Source organism: Toxorhynchites rutilus, chromosome 3 (assembly GCF_029784135.1).
Source record: "Toxorhynchites rutilus septentrionalis strain SRP chromosome 3, ASM2978413v1, whole genome shotgun sequence".
NCBI classification, from domain to species: domain Eukaryota; kingdom Metazoa; phylum Arthropoda; class Insecta; order Diptera; family Culicidae; genus Toxorhynchites; species Toxorhynchites rutilus.
In genome coordinates this window covers 248336949-248359510 of record NC_073746.1, presented here as the reverse complement: position 1 = coordinate 248359510, position 22562 = coordinate 248336949, and the positions used below count along the sequence as shown (strand labels likewise).

The 22562-nt window shown below is 35.8% G+C and overlaps 3 protein-coding genes and 1 long non-coding RNA gene across 4 annotated transcripts in view; 2 read left to right on the top strand and 2 right to left on the bottom strand.

Annotated features, from left to right (window-relative positions):
* Nucleotides 1-5997: 5997 nt before the first annotated feature.
* LOC129777507 (uncharacterized) lies at nucleotides 5998-8593 on the bottom strand. Its single transcript, XR_008743253.1, has 4 exons — nucleotides 8502-8593; nucleotides 8210-8298; nucleotides 6201-8150; nucleotides 5998-6119 (listed from the first exon to the last, which is right to left on the bottom strand). It is a non-coding gene; the product is annotated as an uncharacterized LOC129777507 (long non-coding RNA).
* A 4153-nt stretch (nucleotides 8594-12746) lies between these two features.
* LOC129774114 (uncharacterized) lies at nucleotides 12747-14772 on the top strand. Its single transcript, XM_055777813.1, has 5 exons — nucleotides 12747-12869; nucleotides 13167-13263; nucleotides 13523-13731; nucleotides 13791-14701; nucleotides 14764-14772. The coding sequence occupies exons 3-5, from the start codon at nucleotides 13602-13604 to the stop codon at nucleotides 14770-14772; spliced, it is 1050 nt and encodes a 349-aa protein (XP_055633788.1). The 5' UTR covers nucleotides 12747-12869; nucleotides 13167-13263; nucleotides 13523-13601.
* A 16-nt stretch (nucleotides 14773-14788) lies between these two features.
* LOC129774113 (uncharacterized) lies at nucleotides 14789-16629 on the bottom strand. The gene is made up of 2 exons (XM_055777812.1): nucleotides 16096-16629; nucleotides 14789-16038 (listed from the first exon to the last, which is right to left on the bottom strand). Exons 1-2 carry the CDS (start codon nucleotides 16367-16369, stop codon nucleotides 14789-14791), a joined length of 1524 nt encoding a protein of 507 aa, XP_055633787.1. The 5' UTR covers nucleotides 16370-16629.
* A 2776-nt stretch (nucleotides 16630-19405) lies between these two features.
* Nucleotides 19406-22562, top strand: part of LOC129775278 (RAC serine/threonine-protein kinase) — a 41101-nt gene continuing 37944 nt past the window's right edge. Inside the window, exon 1 of the mRNA XM_055779799.1 lies at nucleotides 19406-20048. The gene's annotated coding sequence lies outside the window, so the exon portion shown is untranslated. The remainder of the gene's footprint in view (nucleotides 20049-22562) is intronic.

The window sequence follows — 22562 nt, the reverse complement described above, 5'->3', positions numbered from 1 at the left end:
ACTAGTCAAGCCCTTTCATTTGATACCCATATTGATGGGGTTCTGAGAAAATATGTAATCCGTCATTTTGTAGTGGCCACCATCTTGGATTTGCATTTCTCATGAATAACTGTGTTCTACTAGTCAAGCCCTTTCATTTGATACCCATATTAAAAGGGTTTTGAGAAAATATGTGATCCGTCATTTTGTGATGGCGGCCATTTCGGATTTGCATTTCTCATGAATAACTGTGTTCTACTAGTCAAGCCCTTTCATTTGATACCCATGTTGATGGGATTTTGAGAAAATATGTAATCCGCCATTCTGTGGTGGCGGCCATTTTGAATTTGCATTTCTCATGGATAACTGTGTTCTACTAGTCAAGTCCATTCATTTGATACCCATATTGATAGGGTTTTAAGTAAATATGTGATCAGTCATTTTGTGGTGGCGGCCATTTTGGATTTGTATTTCTCATGAATAACTGTGTTCTACTAGTTAAGCTCTTTCATTTGATTGCCATGTTGATGGGATTTTGAGAAAATATGTAATCCGCCATTCTGTGGTGGCGGCCATTTTGAATTTGCATTTCTCATGGATAACTGTGTTCTACTAGTCAAGTCCATTCATTCGATACCCATATTGATAGGGTTTTAAGAAAATATGTGATCCGTCATTTTGTGGTGGCGGCCATTTTGGATTTGCATTTCTCATGAATAACTGTGTTCTACTAGTCAAGCCCTTTCATTTGATACCCATATTGATAGGGTTTTAAGAAAATATGTGATCCGTTATTTTGTGGTGGCGGTCATTTTGGATTTGCATTTCTCATGGATAACTGTGTTCTACTAGTCAAGTCCATTCATTTGATACCAATATTGATAGGATTTTAAGAAAATATGTGATCCGTCATTTTGTGGTGGCGGCCATTTTGGATTTGCATTTCTCATGAATAACTGTGTTCTACTAGTCAAGCCCTTTCATTTGATACCCATGTTGATGGGATTTTGAGAAAATATGTAATCCGCCATTCTGTGGTGGCGGCCATTTTGAATTTGCATTCCTCATGTATAATTGTGTTCTACTAGCCAAGCCCTTTCATTTGATACCTATATTGATAGGGTTTAGAGAAAATATGTGATCCGCCATTTTGTAGCAGCCGCCATCTTGGATTTTTAAAATAATGAAATACCCAGTTTTATAATGACTGCAGAGATAAAGGTGTGTTCCAAATTTCAGACCAATCGGTCAACAGGAAGGGGGTTAAATTTCTTTTAATGTGGTAAAAAAATGTATGTCTACAAAAGTATGCTTTTGGTTTTTTCCTTAGAATCGGCACCAATTTTTCAGGACAATATTTAGCATGATTTAACAATTATGAGTTGTAGGTCAACGGAATCATCGATTACGATGATATTGCAGATGTTTTGTTTTTACTAGGTTCATTATAGCCATCAGGCACTACCGAACCTGTAAAAGCGAAAGTCATTGTTGTTTAGACGAGAAAATTCTGTTTTCAAACAAAGTGCTTGATTTCATTGTCTGATTTTTTGAAAACTCAAACAGCCAGCCAGCTTTAATAAAAATCCTCGAGAATAAGCTCACAATCGATATTTTAAAATGGATATGGAGATAACGTAAATAGAATTCGGAAAAAAATAATGAGCTCCCGGACAATGTTGAAAAAAATCGAAGATTTCAAGACAAATCGTTACCATTGGTAAGGCTATAATTTTTATCAATATACATATGGAATAGAAAATAGAAACAAACCTGAAATGAAATTTAAGCGAAAAAAATAGAATTTCTTGATTTTTTCCTTAAAACCGGAGGAATGTCCACGTGGACAACAGGGGGAGGGGTATAAGAAATGTCCACGCTTGTCCACGGAGGGGGAGGGGGGTGTCTAAAATCATGCTTTTTCTGTCCACGTGGTATGTGGACAGCCCCCTAGAGCGATGCAACAGGAAGATGAACGGGAACTTTCCTCGTGTACGCTGCTCATAGAATAAGTTATATATTATTATTATAATGTATTCTAAGTATGTGGAGTTAAATGCAATCAAATAGAATTTTTCAAATTAAAAATAATTTTTAAAAAACATTTTTACTATCCCTGATGATTATCTCTCACAAATGAGAAACAAAATTTTCACTGATATTGTACCAATGTTGGACCAACAATGTTGGACCAACAAACAAACATGTTACAAACATACAAACATACAAATTACAGAGCAAGCCAAATAACACCGTTTAATAATTGTCTTCACCATAGCCGTAAAAGATTTTTCCCTTCCAGTACAAATAAATATATGGCACCACTGAAACTGCCTGGCATTTCGACTTCACACAAATGTCTAATATGACGCACTGTTTGGAAGAAATTGTCATTTATCTATTGGCGCCAGTATCTAGAAAAATTTCTATTCGCTGGCGTGGCCAATTACTTGTGCGATACTTGCGCAAGTAACTGAAGCCGGGTGTTTACATGGCTCTAATAACTAGACTCTAGTGATTGGATTCTTCTACTAGCGCGTTGACTGGCACCGTCTAAATCAGCCTTTAGTCATTTTCTACCCTACTAATCATTGGTACATATTACGAAAGAAAAATGGTAGGCACAAACGTCAAACAAACTACGATTTGTTGGTCCAACATTGGTACAATATCAGTGAAAATTTTGCTTCTCATTTGTGAGAGATAATCATCAGGGATAGTAAAAATGTTTTTTAAAAATTATTTTTAATTTGAAAAATTCTATTTGATTACATTTAACTCCACATACTTAGAATACATTATAATAATAATATATAACTTATTCTATGAGCAGCGTACACGAGGAAAGTTCCCGTTCATCTTCCTGTTGCATCGCTCTAGGGGGCTGTCCACATACCACGTGGACAGAAAAAGCATGATTTTAGACACCCCCCTCCCCCTCCGTGGACAAGCGTGGACATTTCTTATACCCCTCCCCCTGTTGTCCACGTGGACATTCCTCCGGTTTTAAGGAAAAAATCAAGAAATTCTATTTTTTTCGCTTAAATTTCATTTCAGGTTTGTTTCTATTTTCTATTCCATATGTATATTGATAAAAATTATAGCCTTACCAATGGTAACGATTTGTCTTGAAATCTTCGATTTTTTTCAACATTGTCCGGGAGCTCATTATTTTTTTCCGAATTCTATTTACGTTATCTCCATATCCATTTTAAAATATCGATTGTGAGCTTATTCTCGAGGATTTTTATTAAAGCTGGCTGGCTGTTTGAGTTTTCAAAAAATCAGACAATGAAATCAAGCACTTTGTTTGAAAACAGAATTTTCTCGTCTAAACAACAATGACTTTCGCTTTTACAGGTTCGGTAGTGCCTGATGGCTATAATGAACCTAGTAAAAACAAAACATCTGCAATATCATCGTAATCGATGATTCCGTTGACCTACAACTCATAATTGTTAAATCATGCTAAATATTGTCCTGAAAAATTGGTGCCGATTCTAAGGAAAAAACCAAAAGCATACTTTTGTAGACATACATTTTTTCGATCATAGATGCACCGTTTTTAACTGAGTATTTCAGCATCCTTCATGCAACTTGAGAATTCCATCCTCTCAGAACTTATGCTATGCAGTAAGTTGAAGTTCTTACAAGAATCTTAACAGTTAAGAATCTGAAGATGCAATCTGGTGTGTAAGGCGGGTGGAGTTTTAGAAGTGCCCTAGAAGCGTTCTGGATCGTTGATTTTCAAACGTTCAGCTGCTAGCAGTACTTGTTGGAATTCATCGAAACTAGTTGCTTGGTAGATGCTCATGATACAGATTTTCTTCCAGTCCTACCAGACCCAGCCATAACTTTCTTCAAGCGAAAACCTGCTTCGGGGTTCCATTCACTTGCTAAGATTTTTTTAACTCAACATTCTTGTAAATGATTTGCCCTTTCCAATTCGTTACAAATATGTATTTTTGTCGCGTTTATGAAACGAATCGCAGATTGAGATAAGTCCTTTCAAGTGTTTTTCGGTAAAATAAACCCTTATTCCGGAATCCGGTCGGATTTGAAATTAGCACAATGTTGCGTTCTTTAAGAGGGTATTCTAGTCTAGAATTTTGAAAAAATCAATTTCTTTTCTTCATATTTCTCTAATTCAGACATTTAAGAATATACCATAGGAGAGCCTTTTCGAAAATCTCATTATTTACCAAGTTATAGCCATTTTAGTGATGCGATATCTTATCTAGTACGGCCATAACAATTAACTTCAAACGCGTTTTTCTCGAAACATGTTTTTTTCAAACTGGCCTACACGATATCTCAAGTTCTACTTATCCGATCTATGTTTATATGAATACAATCTGTATGTATCTTTCTATCGCATGAACCTATAAAAAATCATGATTTTGTAACTTTACTATTTTAAAAAAATCAAGAAACTTGAAAAAATGTTTTAAACAGCATTTTTTTTCTTCAAATTACCGCCATTTTATCAAAAAACACGTTTTTGACTTGTCCGAGGTTCATGCGATAGTGGCATCTTTACTGATTCAGAATCTGTTCGATTTGTTCGAGAACCTAAAGTGCTGGAATCTTGTACGCCATGGCAAAACTTTTTTTTGAACCCCCTCACTTGATCAGCTTCTAATTATGGATATATTTTTTTTCGTTCAATTTTCGTTTTATTGTTGAAAGATAGATAAACGAATAGTGATATAATGGATGGTAAAAATATTCTTTGTTTTACTTTTTCGGAGCTCGAAGAAACGTCCGAAATTCGGTCTCTATCCCCCTTAATCTGATCGAGTCAGATCCTATCGGATTGTACAAATGTTGCAACCTTGAAATGCGGAATGCAAAAGTTTATTTCGTCGGATTGCGATATGTCAAATCCGATCGGGTTCCGTAATATGGGTTAATATGTAGTCCACGCAGTGTTGCATGTTTGCATGTTGCATGCATGTTTTTCGTGATGTTTTGTTTCTGTGATTTCGGTGATTTTCGACATGTGTAGCGAATCTACTAATTCATGTGCATGAAAGATTAATCTTGTCTTTTAATTAATCAACAGTAGCAGCATGAACTTTCCAGACAACTCAAAAGAAGCGCATTACAAAAATTACCAGACATCAATGAAGAACAACATCATTGCAAGAAATAGATCTCCAGAGATACGGCCCGTACACTCATGGAAGAAATTGTTGTTCGTTTCAATGTTCAGAAATCCTTGGGAGTTCTCGAAAAAAAACAGTTTTGTCATCAAGAGCAAAAGCTGAATTCAACCCGCACTTAAGTCGTGAATATAGTAGAACCCCGATTATCTGCGGAATAGTGCGGCAAGGCCTCCGCGGATTACGAAAATCGCGGATAACGTAATAAATTACTAAAAATGAGATTCGAACACAAAAAAAATATTTCGGCATGATAACTAAGTTTTATGAATACAGGCATCATTAAACTATGCATCTGTAAAGTCGTACACACCAGGGGTCAATTAATGTAAAAGCCAGAACCAAAACAAAATAGCAAAAGCCTATCACTCACTGATCAATTCCGGGAAAGTCCATAGAATTACTATGGAACTCACTTCCACGGATAAACCGCACCGCGGATCATCCGCTCGTGGATAATCGAGGTTCCACTGTACTACAAAAATCCAACTTTTTTTTTGTTATTGGGTGTCTTCATCCTGGCGGATTTAATGGCCCTCTATTACCGATTGGAATAAATTGGATCCTAGTTCATGTGCGTTACTTTCAGAATATACATTTCAGGAAATAGGTTCAGTCAGATGAAAAAATATGGATGTTTGACCGAGCAGCACTCTCAGGCAGCTCAGTATTTTTATTGATGAATACTGAGTACTCAGGACGTGCGTGAAGTTCAGAAAATCGTGTATATACAAAACATATCTCATTCAATTTTGACTACTAACTTGAATGTTTTACTTTAAAAAATACTTAACGTGTCCACGTGGACAGTATCAAAACCCCCTCCCCCCTCACCGTGGACAAGCGTGGACATTCTCGTAACCCCTACCCCCCCTAAAGTTGTCCACGTGGTATGTGGACAGCCCCTAGTTAGCATTATGTAGGGAGTGTCGGTAGCACCAGCACGTTTCATCCGCATTTTGTTCTCTCGTGTCTCTATGAAGAAAAGAAATACATATGTTAATAATATTAAATATGTATATATGTAATGAAACGTAACATCAAAAAAATGCTTACCTCCGAATCGCTTCATCTCCAAAATAGAAATGGCGATTTGCAAAGTGCGCACATCACAGATGTTAGGTATGACAAAATAACAAAGTTACTAATGGTATGAAGTAAAATCTACGAATCTCTGGTAGGAACGTTCATTGCGTCTGACATCGCTTTTACGCAATTTTGGTAATATTTACAAAACATTTGTATAATTTACCAATGTTTTGGCTACTAAAGATTTGGTAGCTGCTTTTACTAAACAATTTCTCCAGTGTGAAAACGTTGTTTTTTTATTTGTAAGAGATAATGATAAGGGATAATGACATTATGTTGTTGATAATTAATTCTTATTTATAAAGCTGTCTTCAATCATACACTGGAGAAATAGTTTAGTAAAAGCAGCTACCAAATCTTTAGTAGCCAAAACATTGGTAAAATATACATTTTTTTTGTAAATATTACCAAAATCGCGTAAAAGTGGTGTCAGACGCAATGAACGTTCTTACCAAGGATTCGTATATGTTACTTCATACCATTAGTAACCTTGTTTGTTTTGTCATACCTACACTGAGAGAAATAATTAGTAGATATAACGTTTTCTTTTTGTAAATACTACCAATCTATAGTCATTTTCGACCGTACTAATAAACACATATGTCAAGCAGAACCATGATTCGGAAGCCCAATATCGGCTACATTTTCTCGCCGAAAATGCACGTATCAGAATTATATCCTTATTATACCTCCGTATTGCCTTATGGGAACAATGAAAATGGTTAATACGCGCTTTTCTCACCAATTTTCAGATATGACAATATCCAAGCTTACTAATGTTATCGAGTAAAATATACTAATCTCTGGTAGTGATGCGGGTTTGTTGACAATATGTACAAAAAAATTGTACATTCTACTAATTTTGCATTACCAAATGTATTTAGTAGTTTTCGACCGAGGATTTTTCTAAGGGTAACAGCTGTGAAGCGCGCACTTTGCAATTGCCATTTCTCTTTTGGAGACGAAGATAGATATTCGGAGGTGAGCATTTTGTTGATGTTATGTTTCATTACATGTATACATATTTAATATTATTAACATATGTTTTTCCTTTGTTCATGGGGACACGAGAGAACAAAATACGGATGAAACGCTGTGCTACCGACACTTTGTTAATCAGCTATCTCCGTCCCTAAATAATGCAAATCAGAGCGATGCAGCAGGAAGAGGAACGGAAACTTTTTCGAGTACTCGAGACTTTGGAAATGCATATGAAATTGATGTGGTTGAGGCTGCGATAGTAATTTTCCCCTTGTACGCTGCTCATAGAATAATTGATGTTATTAAGTACTGTTATTGTTATTCACAATGATAATTTTTATATTGTAGAATAATTGATACTGTTTATAGAATAAGTTATATGTTATTAGTATAATGTATTCTAAGTATGTGGAGTTAAATGTAATCAAATACATTTTTTGAATTAAAAATAATTATTAAAAAATATTTTCATAATCCCTGATAGGTATTCATCACAAATGAGAAGCAACATTTTCACTGATATTCAACCAATGTTGGACCAACAAATCGCAGTTTGTTTGACATTTTTTCCTACCATTTTTCTTTCGTAACATGTACCAATGATTAGTAGGGTAGAAAATGACTAGAGAATTGGTGGCATATACCAAAAAATTCGTCATATTTACTAAATTTTGCTCTCAGTGTACATTATCTTTTACACAGTAATTTCCTACATCCTACATTCTACATCTAAACATTGCTCGTGCAAATAGACAGATTTAATCGCAGCCTTGACCGAATCAATCTCATATGTTTTTTCAAACTCTCACTCATCAAGGTTTTGCTTCTTTTCCTGTTGCACATTTTCATCCTTTAGGACAGGAACAACTGATTAGTTGGCAGTTGATGGGACCAGATCGCAGTACATTTCATCCGCATTATTTGCTCTCCCGTTTCCTGATGTATGATTATGGTTAGTTATAAATATGGGTTTGTGATGAAACATATGTGATTACCTGAGATTTCTTTGTGTTGCACATGATCAGTCTAATATACATTGAATTTTCCACCAGTCAACTGTGCAATTTTAATCCAAGGTTAGAAGCTGAAAATTAAAAGGGAAAGGATTGTGTTGAAGTTTATTTTTATAAGATTCCGTCTATTAAGATTTCAATACAACGAATTGAACTTTTGTTTTCCCGCAGCGAAAACAAGTTCTCGATATCTTTGTGGTCGAGAATTTGTTTTCGCCGAAGAGAAACAAAAGTTACATATATTTGAATCTAATAAAAACCAAAAAAACCTTACCTCCGAATAGCTTTGTTTCCTCAAGAGGAACGACGACTGCGAAGTACGCACATTACAGTTCCTAGAAATGAAAACAATCAAGGTTACACATGCTATGAAGTAAAATGTACGAATCTTGAGTACACTGGAGAAATAGTTTAGTAAAAGCAGCTACCAAATCTTTAGTAGCGAAAACATTGGTAAAATATACACATTTTTTGTAAATATTACTAAAATTGCGTAAAAAAGATGTCAGACGCAATGAATGATCCTACCAGGAATTCGTATATTTTACTTCATACCATTAGTAAGTTTGTTTTTATCGTCATACCTAACAACTGTGATGTGCGCACTTTGTCTTTTGTCTTTTGGAGACGAAGCGATTCGGAGGTAAGCACTTTGTTTTTATTGAATTCAATTATGTATTCATCTCCCCCGAGAATTTGTTTCATCTTTTCGGCGGGGAAAATATCACAAGAAATTTTGATCCATATTAACATAATTGACCTAATACCATTTTTTTCTTTTTTAGTTGGCCTTAAAATTATATGCAGTTCAATCATTCATCATAAACAAATCGGAGATAAGTATTCGTTTTTTTTACATCATTACATCAGTCACCTCGGTCGGGAAACTATTTTCATATTCCCGCCAAGGATAAACATCAGTTATATTCTGTACATTACAACACTATTGACCTTTTTCCTTATCTTTACAGCTGGCATGATCCCAGACTCGTAATACTTGTTTAACAAAAACCATCCAAGCTATGGGATTGAAGGTAACGGCGAGTTTGTCGCTAAGATTGGAATCTTTCTTCAACACATCATCGACCGTAAAAAACTTAAGGTGAACATACATAATATTTAATATCATTAACATATGTATTTCTTTTCTTCATAGGGACACGAGAGAACAAAATACGGATGAAACGTGCTAATTCTACCGTCAGTCTGTTAATCAGCTAATGCAAATCAGAGCGATGCAGCAGGAAGAGGAAAATTTGCCTCTTGTACGCAGTTGTTAGAATGATTCCAACGAGAATTATTGATGTTGTTTATAGAAGTTAGAAGTTATTAGTATAATGTATTCTAAGTATGTAGAATTAAACGCAATCAAATACAATTTTTTAAATTAAAAATAATTATAAAAAATTTTGAAATATGAAGCAAAATTTTCACTGTTATTGCACCAATGTTGGACCAACAATTTGTAGTTTGTTTGACATATGTGCCTACCATTCTTTTTTTGTAACATGTACCAATGATTAGTAGGGTAGAAAATGACTAGAGAATTGGTAACATGTACCAAAAAATTCGTCATATTTACTAAATTTTCCTCTCAGTGTAGGGATGTGTATTACATAAGACATCCGTTTTACAAAGTTTTGGTAATATGTACAAAAAATGCGTACATTTTACCAATGTTTCAACTACTAAAGATTTGGTAGCTCCATTTACTAATGTTTTCCTCCAGTGTATACACGGCTTACAAGGCTACAAGCTACTCCGGATCTAGGTAGTGCGGACTGAATCAAAACGGCTGTCAAAAAAGATCCAATTGAAATGTCAAAAGAGATCCAACGATCAGGAGAGTTATTTTTCTTATGATAATCAACACTATAAAAGAGGTATTGTTGTCAAGGGCAAAAATAAGTAAAATTATAAAATGAACGAACTACATTTTTCCGTCAATTGTTTAATTAACCATTGCATCTCTAAAAGACCATCTCAGCCTTTCACTGAGCAACGCATTTTTAATGTCCCCTCTCTTTGTCATAACGTTTTTCCGAACGTAATAAAAACAAACAAAGTCAGAGTCACGTAAATGTTTACTCCTGCGATTTGGAAATATTCGATAAAAAGTGGAAGGAAGAGCTGCCAGATGATTTTTAAAAAAAGTCTGTAAAAACATGTGAATGTCTGTTAAAAATGTGGAAAAGTCTGTAAAAGTGTACAGATCTATAGAAATGTCTTTTAACGTTAATTTTCACTTATTCATTAATACTTTGTACATCACGATGCACGTAAGATTGTATTCTGTATATATATATACAGCCATTCCATGCCAAACTAATATAGTGGTTCTCAGCTCTTCGTCAAAAGTGGTAATTTTGTTCTTTATCGCAAAACATTAAACTCGTATTTTTTTAATTTGTCATTAGGGTGCCCATTTCCATTTTAGGGTGATCCCAAAAATCATTTTTTCCACTTTTTCCCAAAATGACTTTTTTCAAAAATTTATAACTTTCGAACCACTCAACCGATTTAGATGATCGACATATCAAATTTAAGCCAATGAGCTTTAATTGAGAAATATTTAACTTGCATATAATATGGATCCTATTTTTAATATGGATTGAAAGCTGAGAACTTTTGCATAAAATATCTCGATATCAGAGATGCTATTTTTTTCGTTTTTGAAATATGATTTTGCAAAACTAATCGATGGTTCGAAAAACAATTTTTCCCCATTTTTCCCACTACAAAAAGTCATAACTTTCGAACTATTGGACCGATTCATATCATCGACATATCAAATTGAAGCTTACGAGATATATTTTTTTAAAAAATATTACTTTTGCGAAAAAATTGAATTTTGTTTTTGTAATTATGGATTGAGTTAGTTTTTCATAGTTTTCTCGGTTAAAGATAGGAGCGCTATATTTTTTTATATTTTTTTATGGAAAGCTGAGGAGTATTTACTTAACATATCTCGATATCAGAGATGCTATAATTATTGTTTTTAAGTTAGAATTTTGTAAATTTAACATGTTTTAAGTCTTCGATCAATATTCATATGTGACTAAACTAGACCTATGCTACTAGAATCCAATCTTCCCGCAAGTGTGAGTTTTGCTTATTGGCTTCAATTTAATATATCGATCATCTAAATCGGTTCAGTAGTTCAAATGTTATGATTTTTTGCAGAAAGTTATTTTTGGACAAATGAGGAAAAATGATTTTTTTTTAAAATCATATCTAAAAAACGAAAAAATAGCAACCCTGATATCGAGATATGTTGTGTAAAAAATCCTCAGCTTTCAAGAAAAAATATGAAAATATATAGCGCCCTCTAGTCCAAAGTCATAAAAAAAATAAAAAACGACTACAATCAATAATTACTAAAATATAATTATGTTGTAAATTTACAAACATATTTGTAAATCTGGCATCTCTGGTGGTCTGAGAATTTATTGCAAGAAATCGCTTGAAAACATGCAAGAATTTGCTTGAGAATGAAGTGGATTGAGTCCGCACCACTTAGCTCCGGATCAGTCATTTTTTAGTGACGTCATCTGAGTCGTTGAAGTAAACAATGTGTTCTTATTTTTTATTTTTCGTGCTTTGTAAGTTTGTGCGTTGATAATATAGTTGATTATATTTAACACCATGAATAATTTGATAAAACATTTATCCACAAAAAACATAATTCTCGGTTTTTCGGAAAGCGAAAGAATCTCTTTTTTGGTCCGATAATGTCATTTTCATAATTTATACACCCGCTCACAGCGCATTGAACCATTTTCGATTTTTCATTTCAAGAACATTTACGCGTAAGTCGGAAAACAAAATACAACTGGCGACTGTTTACACTGACAATTCGGATGACGTGATCAAAAAAAATGTTTACTCGCTAAAGAACTAGCCTTGTCTCTGTAATGGCGGGTTTACATTAGGGAGATCTATAGCTATAGATAGATTTATTCACGTGAAAATAGGTGTAAACGGGTGATAATAAATATGATACACTTATTCGAGGTATATATAACTTGAATAAATTCAGCATATGTAAACGCTTGTGAATTTCTCACTGGTGAGTTGGATGCAGTTCTACTTTAAGTGAATAAATTCACCGAAAATATGAATATATTCATTATAGAAGTTCACGCTAGTGTAAACGGTTGATGCGATCAAGGCGCGTAGAAGTATATCCTAAGGTGGGCCAACTTGCTAAAATCACTCTTCAGCCATATTGGAAATCTACTGTGTTTTGTTTGTAAACAAAACACAATACGCTTGTGCCCAAGTTTGCTCGTGATCAGTCTGTCTCTTTCACGCTTTAAGGAAATAATTCCCCTTCTGCTCTCTTCCGTACTGTTTTCATATACCGCTCCCCTAACCAACCTCATGACGAAACGGCCTCGCCTAGTACCATAGACCCGTCTTGGATGCGATTTCTATAAATCTCATCATATTTCTTCACATGAATATATCACTAGTCTAAACCGACCCTAAGCCGTGTCGCCTATACTTCTGTCAGTATCCGCGTTGACGGCATTGAGTTTGACATTTCAAATTAGGGGGTGAAACGTAAACAAACGCAGTGAGAAAAACTATAATTTTTGTTCAAAGTTATCTTGAGATTCTATAGCTTTCTGCAAAAATGGTGAGTAAGAAAATATCATATACCATATGCATAATCTTTTTTCACCATTCGTGCAAATCGTACTTGTATTGTTCGTCCATAATTAATATTCAAAAACTAGTATGATTTGCGAATTGGAATTTCATATCTCGTTTCGAATCAAAATTATGAATGAAAATCGATGTTTCGAGGTTTCTTCCTGAATCTGTGGTAAAAATCTTTAGTTACTTTAGTGCGATTTGAACAAAAAATAGTTCCCGAATATTTCTAATGCAATGAAAAGCTAATGAAAACCTTTAATATTTCTTTCTTAAACAGGCATCCAATGCGATAAACTCTTCGATGATGACGGTAAATTTGCAGCTTGCCGATATTTTTCAATACGTCGGAGGAGGAAGCAGGTTGATAGTCGAAGGTGAACGGGTGTTTCAAGCTAACCACTTGCTTCTTGTCTTGTTTGACTTGACTTGTTTGAAGTCATCATCACCTAGAGCTGATCCACACAAAATTTCCATCCGCACCAGACCTTCCTGTGAAAAGTGGCCTTTTCAGTGTTCGTGCAAAGCTGGAATGGGAAAATGCAAACACATAATGGCCGTTTTAAAACATCTTCTAATGTGTTTTTTGTGATTTTCTTGAATACAAATGGCAAAAATCAATTTTTCTATTTTTAGGTTCCCTTCAGTTCCATTGCTTACAGTAACAGATTTGCAACAAAAGTGGGGTAAAATTGCAGAAAAAGTTGCTGACGATATGTACAAGACAACACCATTGACCGCATTCTGCAAAAAAATGACGAATACAAAAGATACGACTGAAGCTGCCTCGCCGGCGGGTTTGACTCACGATGAGGGTACCAACATTCTTCAGCTTTTCGTGAAAGGTTTGCTTCCAATTTATTGATCGATTTTTTAAAATAAAATTTTAATTATTAATTATTAGGATTCCCTGAAAGCGGTCTGGCATACGAAAAGAAAGGACGAGATATGAAAAATATTGACAAAAATGATGAATCTGATGTTCTGAATACATTTCTCGATATAGATGTGCAAAGTCATTCTACAGAATCCATTGATTCGTTAATTTCTATTGAAGAAAATATGACTTGCAGTCTACTTAAATCCTTCCTGAGAAGATCGTTTCATCCTGATAACTTCACGATGATCGATCGTGAAATAATGGAATTTATAGGTCCGTTAGAAAAGGATCTGCAACTTCATTTCGAATTTAATGTGAAAGTATCGGAATACGAGTCTTTGAAAATATGTACAAGAACTATAGAACAAAGAGTATCATCGCAATGGAAAAAAGAACGAAGCCGGCGCATCACTTCATCCAGTGCATACTCTGTGTATACATACTACACAAATCAACCCGACAAGAACAAAAATTGGAAAAGTAAAATCCTGAGTATGGTGACACCGAAACATCTTTCAACACCAGCAATCGTACATGGGATCCGATGCGAATCAAAAGCCATAGCAGCATATGAGCGAGACTACAGAAAAAACGTTTGGAGTTGTGGTTTCGTAATACCCCCACATATTTCATGGCTGGGATGTTCTCCTGACGGAATTGTTATAAACGAAGGGAGAATAATAGAAATTAAGTGTCCAAAAGAAGGGGAAAATAAATCATTGAGTGATTTAATTGATTTTCTTCCCTATTTTACAAGATTAAATGTTTTGAAAAAAAATCATCAATATTACGCACAGTTGCAACTAACTATGTTCATAACAAAATGTAGAGTAGCAGATTTTATAATCTATTCAGAATATGATGATAAATGCTATGTTCAGGAAGTTCAATTCGATCCAGATTATGTTAGAACGATGGTAGCAGTGCTGAAGGAGGTTTATTTTAATGTTTTTTTTGAAATATCTATATTCGTCTGTTTAATATATGTATTCTAAAGTATTATTAATAAAAACATTCTAATTCTAAAATCGTTCGTTTGACAGAATTGGCTTCGAAATATTGACAATTCCACAGGCAATGTATATTAAATCATCCAATATAGGAAGAAAACGTGTATCGAGTTTGTTGTTGAATATTTCGAAAATTTTTATGCGTTGTATAGCTCGTTCCACATGTACTCTTGACGCGGCTATAGAAACATTTACACGAGCATCCATTGTACTCAGCTGATATCGAGGAGCCGTTAGAAATGGTGGTCGCACAAGCTTCACTCCGAGGGCTTTACATTCAGTATCTATGCTGAAACCTTTATCGGTCATCACTGCTTCACCAATTTTAAATTTTTCGAGCAATTTTTCCGCAGTAACTATTTGCTTATCCGAAGCCTTCCCGCCATATCCATGACTTATATAGCATATTGTTCCTCCTGGAGTAACTGCAATCAAGTACTTCGCAGTCTCACGTCCTTTATAATGCGAATATGCGTTGATCCTGCAGTGGAGACATTTTGGTTTTTTAATTGGCATTTCAGTGCAATCGAGTACAGCGATAACGTCAGTATAATATGGTCGGAAATAGTGTGGCATATTGCGATTAACTTCTTCTTGTGTTGGCCATGGTACTAATGGAGTGCACATCATCTTCAACAATGGAACTGTCCGGTAAAACACCTGAGAAATAGTCTGGTAATGTAAGTTAAACAGAGCACTCATGCAAGAGAACGATATATTCGTTTTCATTTTCACAAACACTACAAGCACTTCCTCTTCTACAGGAACGGTAGAGTGCGATCGCTTCTTATACGCGGCCAACGAACATAAGCCCTCAACGATGGTATCCAACATTTTGAGGGAAGCTAACCCTGTCCAGGAGTTCAACTCCGAATCGGTTTTAAAGTGGACAGACATAGTTCTACGACGACCGATAAAAAGTTTATCCAAATCAAGCGTGTCCACCTGAACAGCTGCTTCCACAAAGTCCGGTGATGTAATAACAGCTGCTTGCACAAAGTCCGGTGATGTAATAACAGCTGCTTGCTCAAAGTCCGGTGCTGTAATAATGTCTATTGCGTCCTCAGTATCATCACAGATCGACATTTGGCTGTCCTCCATATAATGATTCAGATCTGGTTTAAATTCATTCCGCCTGGCTGCTCGTTCTGCGCGATTTTTAGCTGCTATTTCTCTCACTGTGTTACAAATTGGTTTAGGTAAGTTGATGTCTGGTATGGCTGTTCTTTTTAAAATCATCCGTTCAGTAAGCCTTCTCGCAGCTAGAATAAAATATTAGACATTAGTATTTTAGAATGCAACAGAAAAACACTACTTACTAGGAACAACAAAGTTTGTAATGCTAAAATGTAAGCTGCAAGCTTTCGACGACGGAGATGGCTCATAATTCAGTCGCAATTTTGTCAACCAAACCTTATACCGTTTTCTATCCGCCTTCGGGGGAAAGTTGTGGAATGAATATCCTTGGCCATTCCGTGTACGACATCCAGGAACTATACAAACCACTTTACTAGAATGCGGTGTTATAGATTGAATCCCGATATTTTCATCACAAGGCTCGTTGCAAGGTTCACTTTGCTTCCACTCGGCCATTTTCTCCACGAAGCACTGCACTGCAAATGAATTGTATCGTAATGTTTTTCGCTTTATTATTAAAGACAATGAATTGACAGAACTGTTTAATATAACAGCACTTCATTTCTTTTCAAGTTTCATTCATAATTTTATTAAAGAAATTACCCTAAAATCTCAGTCCTCCAGATGCGCCTATTTTTTCTGCCTCCTACAAACGCTGAATGAGGCCAGAATATTCGTTATTCACCGTAATATGCTGTTTGAAAGCTGTTTAAAGATTCCTAAAACCAGCAGACGACACAATCAAAGAATTACAATGGTAATCACTGTATCAAATTTGTATATTTTCGATGGCGGTTTGTTTATGTTTTGCCCCCTAATGAGAAGCCAACACCTGCCAACACCAGGAGGCACTACCGTCGCACTGTCAACGCGAATACAAGCATGGGCGCGCGGCTTTGTTTGTGGGCACAGATATCTGAGGAGCGACAGAAAACCGAGGGGTTGTAACACCAGTGTTGATCATTATTATTGAATCGATGCTATCAGTTGTTTTCTGACACAAATGCTGGCAAAAAGAGAAGGTATACATTTTTCTAAAAAAGTTGATTAATCAATCAACTCATTAAAAGAGATTTTCGAACTGGACGAACTATAGAACCAGATCGAGCTAAGCTCATGAATTCCAGCAATAGTCGCGAAAAATAATTTCATGTTTGTTAGATAATAAAGAAATTCCAGTGAACTTATTGTTTACTACCAAGTCTCATTATTTTAATTCGAATAGTCATGTACGGTGGATTTCTCTCTCAAAACTATTTAAGAGTTTTATCAATGCTTTATTACTTTCAGAATGAGAAACGTGGAACAGCCAGGTGGAACGCGGCAAGCGTGGGAATTGTTGATCGAAGCGTGATGCGTGTTTGGATTTGATGCTCTTTAGGTAGGTAGATATCAAACTGATTAAACTGCTGACGCTTTCTTATATTTCCTGTACGAGAAATATTGAAATATGTTATGAGATACAATTTGAATGGATCAGGTATACCTGTAAGGTTGGATAATTCCTAGCGTTCGCATCTTCTCATCGGACTTGACACTTTCAAGAGTCAAATAATATTCTGGAGAAATATCGACTCTACGAATGAACGAATAGGTTAGTTGATACTTGGACTCTTCCGAATGCGATCATATTACTTATTTTATTCAGCTTCTTTCGCTCGAGCTGATCCTGCAGCGCGATGCCTTTCTTGAACTTTTCCTCAAGCGAACCTATTATGCCACCACCACCGTGGCTCTCATCACTGAGCAGAACTGAAAGACCATTTGCACCTGCAGATGACAACAGAAAAATGTTGCTGCTGTTGGTGCAACTGAAGCTGGTGGTGGTTTCCCACTGAAGCCTATGTGGATTGGAATGAGCGACCATTTATGCGAATACGTGCCACTACTATCGTGCGGATCGTTCTGGGACTAACGCTTACTATCGCAACCTCCATCGCTTGTGCTGTATTCAGAATCGAAGGGAGTACGTCTGTTCCGGGTACCGTTCAACAGACTTCCGGAGAAATTTTTCGACGAGAGCGTCGACCTCCGTAGGGTAGCGTGCCTATCGAGATCATTATTCGATTTCTCCTTTTTGGCTGCCACTGTTTCTAGATACTTGAACACGTGGACGAAACTTCGAACGCAAAGCTCTGAGGTATACGAACTTATGTGTCGAAGTTCCACTGGCAGGGTAGTGACTTGTTGCAGCTGATGTTGAGGAATATCAGCTGCAGCACGGTGAGATTCCGCGGCAGTTAGACGAGCTGATTGTTACGCAGAGTGAGCGAACGCAAATTCCGTAGATCGCCCAGCCTGGGAGGGAATTTATATCGTTAGATGTGTGAATGCAAGTATTCCAGATAATTAATAATTGAAAAACTAGCTAATTGAATAGGATATTAACACGTTAAGCCCCACGTCGTTCCCTGGGGACTGACACTGAAATGTCCGTATTTTTTGCGCCGATCTCACCGACTGACAGCAGACCTCTCGTTCGGATAGTGTCGATATTGGAAACGACAACAACAAAGTTACAAAATGATATTTAGAAAAGCCCACTATTGTTTCGCTGGGGCCGATACGGGCCAGACGAAAACTTCATTGTCGGTCCCCTATTTCGGTCGAGGCTCAACGTGTTAACAAAAATGTGTAAAAATAATTATGATTATGCAGCAATATGCTTGCAATAGGTGATCGACTTAGCTGGCTTATTGAAGCGGTTCATATGTATAAAGCTGAAAATTTATTTCGATATATCATTCCTCCCATCTAGCATATCTTGTTCCACCTGTCTGATGTATGTGGCGTCTCCTGTCAAAGCAACGCGATTTTCGCATCAAAATCTTGAAGAGTTCTATCTTTTTTCGCACTGTCATGGGGGATTTCGCGCTTTGCTATGATTGGTTGACGAATAAAAATCGTTATTGAAGAAAAAAATTCGCTGAACAAAGAAACAGAAGGAATACTTTTACGCCTAAATGGCTATTGTGCAATTTACAATTAATAATTTGAACATGTAATGGCTTTATGCTAAATTCTGTGTGTGGTGCCTAAACTAAAGAAATGTGTGTGGCTAAAATTCTAATGAGTCTAAAAATAAATAAATAATAATAATAATAATAAAGCTACTGACGAAAATGGCTTCAGTTGCGCAGTTTATGACCAAACGTGGTTAAGAATCTTACCAAAGCGGCCCAGCTAAAATGCAGTTCTACTGAAGTGGGCCGACTACTGTACTAAGCAAAAGGTAAGTAAATGGCACTGAGAAAACGATTGATTGACCTTATTTCCAAGATTTCCGGTCAATGTTTGATTTTTCCAAAAAAAATACAAACTCTACATCTTTTAGATTATCTTCTCTATGTTTCCGTCAAATGAATGTCAAATGACAAAAAAGTCGATTTTTCACGTATCCCCACATCTGGCATCACTTAATAAATTAAATCAAGTATGAGCCCTTCAGAAATGTTCGCTATTGACAGCTAAAACATCGCATGCGTACGCACACGCAAGGAGTAAAACTCATCCGTGATCATAGAGCATAGATATTTTATCGAGTCCTATCAATGCGAAAGTAAAAAACGTTTTCAGTGCAATTTTGGATTACGTCGCGATATTCGATACGTCCGAAGTGTTTCTTCATTATCTAATCGGATAGCACAGATAAGAATGTAGAAACTTTGAAGTTCACGGATTCGGCGAAGAGACCCAGACTGATTCAATGTTGTGTGTTTGTGGTGATCGGAGGAGTCGTCATCATTCGCTACAATTGCGTAGAAGTATAAGAAGCAAAACGCATTTTCTCGATTTCCTGCTCGTCTTCTAGGATACGAGTAAAATAAAACTCCCCTAAAAAGTCTCCACGGACGTTCGTAGTGATTATTATTCTTTTCTAATCTTCATTTGGTAAATTCGTTGGTAGTTCATCGTGTAACAACAATAAGAAAAGCCAACATAGGAAAAGATAATGTCGTCTTGAGTGAGGATAGCCTATTCGTGTGTTGATATTCTATCCTATTCTGGAATATTTTTTTTCTTTCGTTATTCTGTGTGTTTTGTGAACTTTACCCGATGGTTGGTGTGTGTTGTATGTTGTATTGTTTGTAGCAGAATCGCAACGAGTTTGTGAATGGAAATACATCATCTCACAGTGAGTATCCTCAATAAATATATAAAAGTCAAATACGCATTAGATTAACCATTCGTCATGTCGCGTCCGAATTTTGTCAAATTATATGCTGCAGCATTGGATAGCGGAACTGAATTGATAAAAAAATAATTCTAGACAGTTGCTGAAATCTGTATGTATTAATTCGGAACCACATCGTTCAGAAAAAAAGGTAAAACACACATTCGGTGGTTACAGTGTTGCCGGAACTTATATCAATATTTACTGAGAATTAAAACACCTAAGGTAATGGTAGCAAAATTGATACATATCGAATCCGTGTATGGTAGCATTAGCATCTATTGCCTACTGTTTACAAATATTTCGAAATCAGCAGTAATGTTAATGAATAGAACGCAACACATTTCATATTGTTATATCATCTGTTTGTTTTATGAAACAGCTTCATTTGACCATCAGGATTGCTCATGGTTATGTGCCTTAGTTTTGGCATTCAATATACAATTAGGATGTGTTATTCGTCATCGGTATTCACAATTGAGTAATAAATTGAATGACAAAATTGTGCTGTCTCAGAAACGTTAGTCTTCTTAGGGGCTGTCCACATACCACGTTGACAGAAAAAGCATGATTTTAGACACCCCCCTCCCCCTCCGAGGACAAGTGTGGACATTCCTTATACCCCTCCCCCTGTTGTGCACGTGGACATTCCTCTGGTTTTGAGGAAAAAATCAAGGAATTCTATTTTTTCGCTTAAATTTCATTTCAAGTTTGTTTCTATTTTCTATTCCATATGTTTATTGATAAAAATCCTTATCAATGGTAACGATTTGTCTTGAAATATTCGATTTTTTTTTCATTATTGGGAGCTCATTATTTTCTTCCGAATTCCATTTACGTTATCTCCATATCCATTTTAAAATATCCTTTGTAAGCTTATTCTCGAGTATTTTTATTAAACCTGGCTGCCTTTTTGATAATGAAATCATGCACTTTGTTTGAAAACAGAATTTTCTTGGCTAAACATCAATGACTTTCGCTTTTAAAGGTTCGGTAGTGCCTGATGGCTATAATGAACCTAGTAAAAACAAAACATCTGCAGTATCATCGTGATCGATGATTCCGTTGACCTACAACCCTTAATTCTTAAATCAAGCTAAATATTGTCCTGAAAAATTCGTGCCGATTGTAAGGAAAAAACCAAAAGGATATTTTTGTAGGCATACATCTTTTCGATCATAGGTGCACCGTTTTTTCCTGAATATTTCAGCATCCTTCATGCAACTTGAGAATTACATCCTCTCAGAACTTTTGCTATGCAGTAAGTTGAAGTTCTTACAAGAATCTTAACAGTTAATAATCTGAAGATGGAATATCTGGGTGGAGTTTTAGAAGAGCCCTAGAAGCGTTCTGAATCGTTGATTTTCATACGTTCAGCTGCTAGAAGTACTTGTTGGAATTCATCGAAACTAGTTGCTTGGTAGAAGCTCATGATACAGATTTTCTCCCAGTCCTAACTTTCTTCAAGCGAAAACCTGCTTCGGGATTCCATTCACTTGCTAAGATTAACATTAACATTCTTGTAAATGATTTGCCCTTTACAATTCGCTACAAATATGTATTTTCGTCGCGTTTATGAAACGATTCGCAGATTGAGATAAGTCCCTTCAAGTGTTTGTCGGTAAAATAAACCCTTATTCCGGAATCCGGTCGGATTTGAAATTAGCACAATGTTGCGTTCTTTAAGAGGGTATTCTAGTCTAGAAATTTGAAAAAAATAATTTTTTTTTCACATTTCTCTAATTCAGACTTTTAATAATATACCATAGAAGAGACTTTTCGAAAATCTCATTATTTACCAAATTATAGCCATTTTAGTGATGCGATATCTTATCTAGTACGGCCATAACAATTAACTTCAAACGCGTTTTTCTCGAAACATTCAAATTGGCTTACACGATATCTCAAGTAAGTAAGTAATATCTCTATGTTTATATGAATACAATCTGTATGTATCTTTCTATCGCATGAACCTATAAAAAATCATAATTTCGTAGCTTTACTTTTTTTTTTAAATCATGAAACTTAAAAAAAATGTTTAAAAAAGCATTTTTTTTCTTCAAATTTCCGGCATTTTATCAAAAAACACGTTTTTCACCTGTCTGAGGTTCATGCGATAGTGGCATCTTTACTGATTCAGAATCTGTTCGATTTGTTTGTTTCTGAGAACCGGAAGTACTGGAATCTTGTACGACATGGCACAATTTTTTTTTGAACCCCCTCACTCAATCATCTTCGAATTATGGATATATATTTTTCCGTTCAATTTTTGTTTTATTGTTGAAAATTTCCGTATATGGGGCTCAGAAAATCCACACGTGATTGTTGAGAGGCCATTGCATCCGCCAAAAGTCACTGTTTGGTGCGCATTATGGTCTGGTGGAGTCATCGGGTCGTATTTCTTTGAAAATGAGGACGGCGAGATGGTAACTGTGAATGGTGAGCGCTATGGCCGCATGTTAACCGATTTTTTTT

Bases quoted from the DNA above. Each gene is read 5' to 3' on its own strand.
- LOC129774114 (XM_055777813.1), top strand. From the start codon at position 13,602: ATGTACAAGACAACACCATTGACCGCATTCTGCAAAAAAATGACGAAT. The intron at 13,732-13,790 runs GTTTGCTTCCAA...ATTAATTATTAG, and splicing joins TCTTCAGCTTTTCGTGAAAG to GATTCCCTGAAAGCGGTCTG.
- LOC129774113 (XM_055777812.1), bottom strand. From the start codon at position 16,369: ATGGCCGAGTGGAAGCAAAGTGAACCTTGCAACGAGCCTTGTGATGAA. The intron at 16,039-16,095 runs GTAAGTAGTGTT...ATTTTATTCTAG, and splicing joins TACAAACTTTGTTGTTCCTA to CTGCGAGAAGGCTTACTGAA.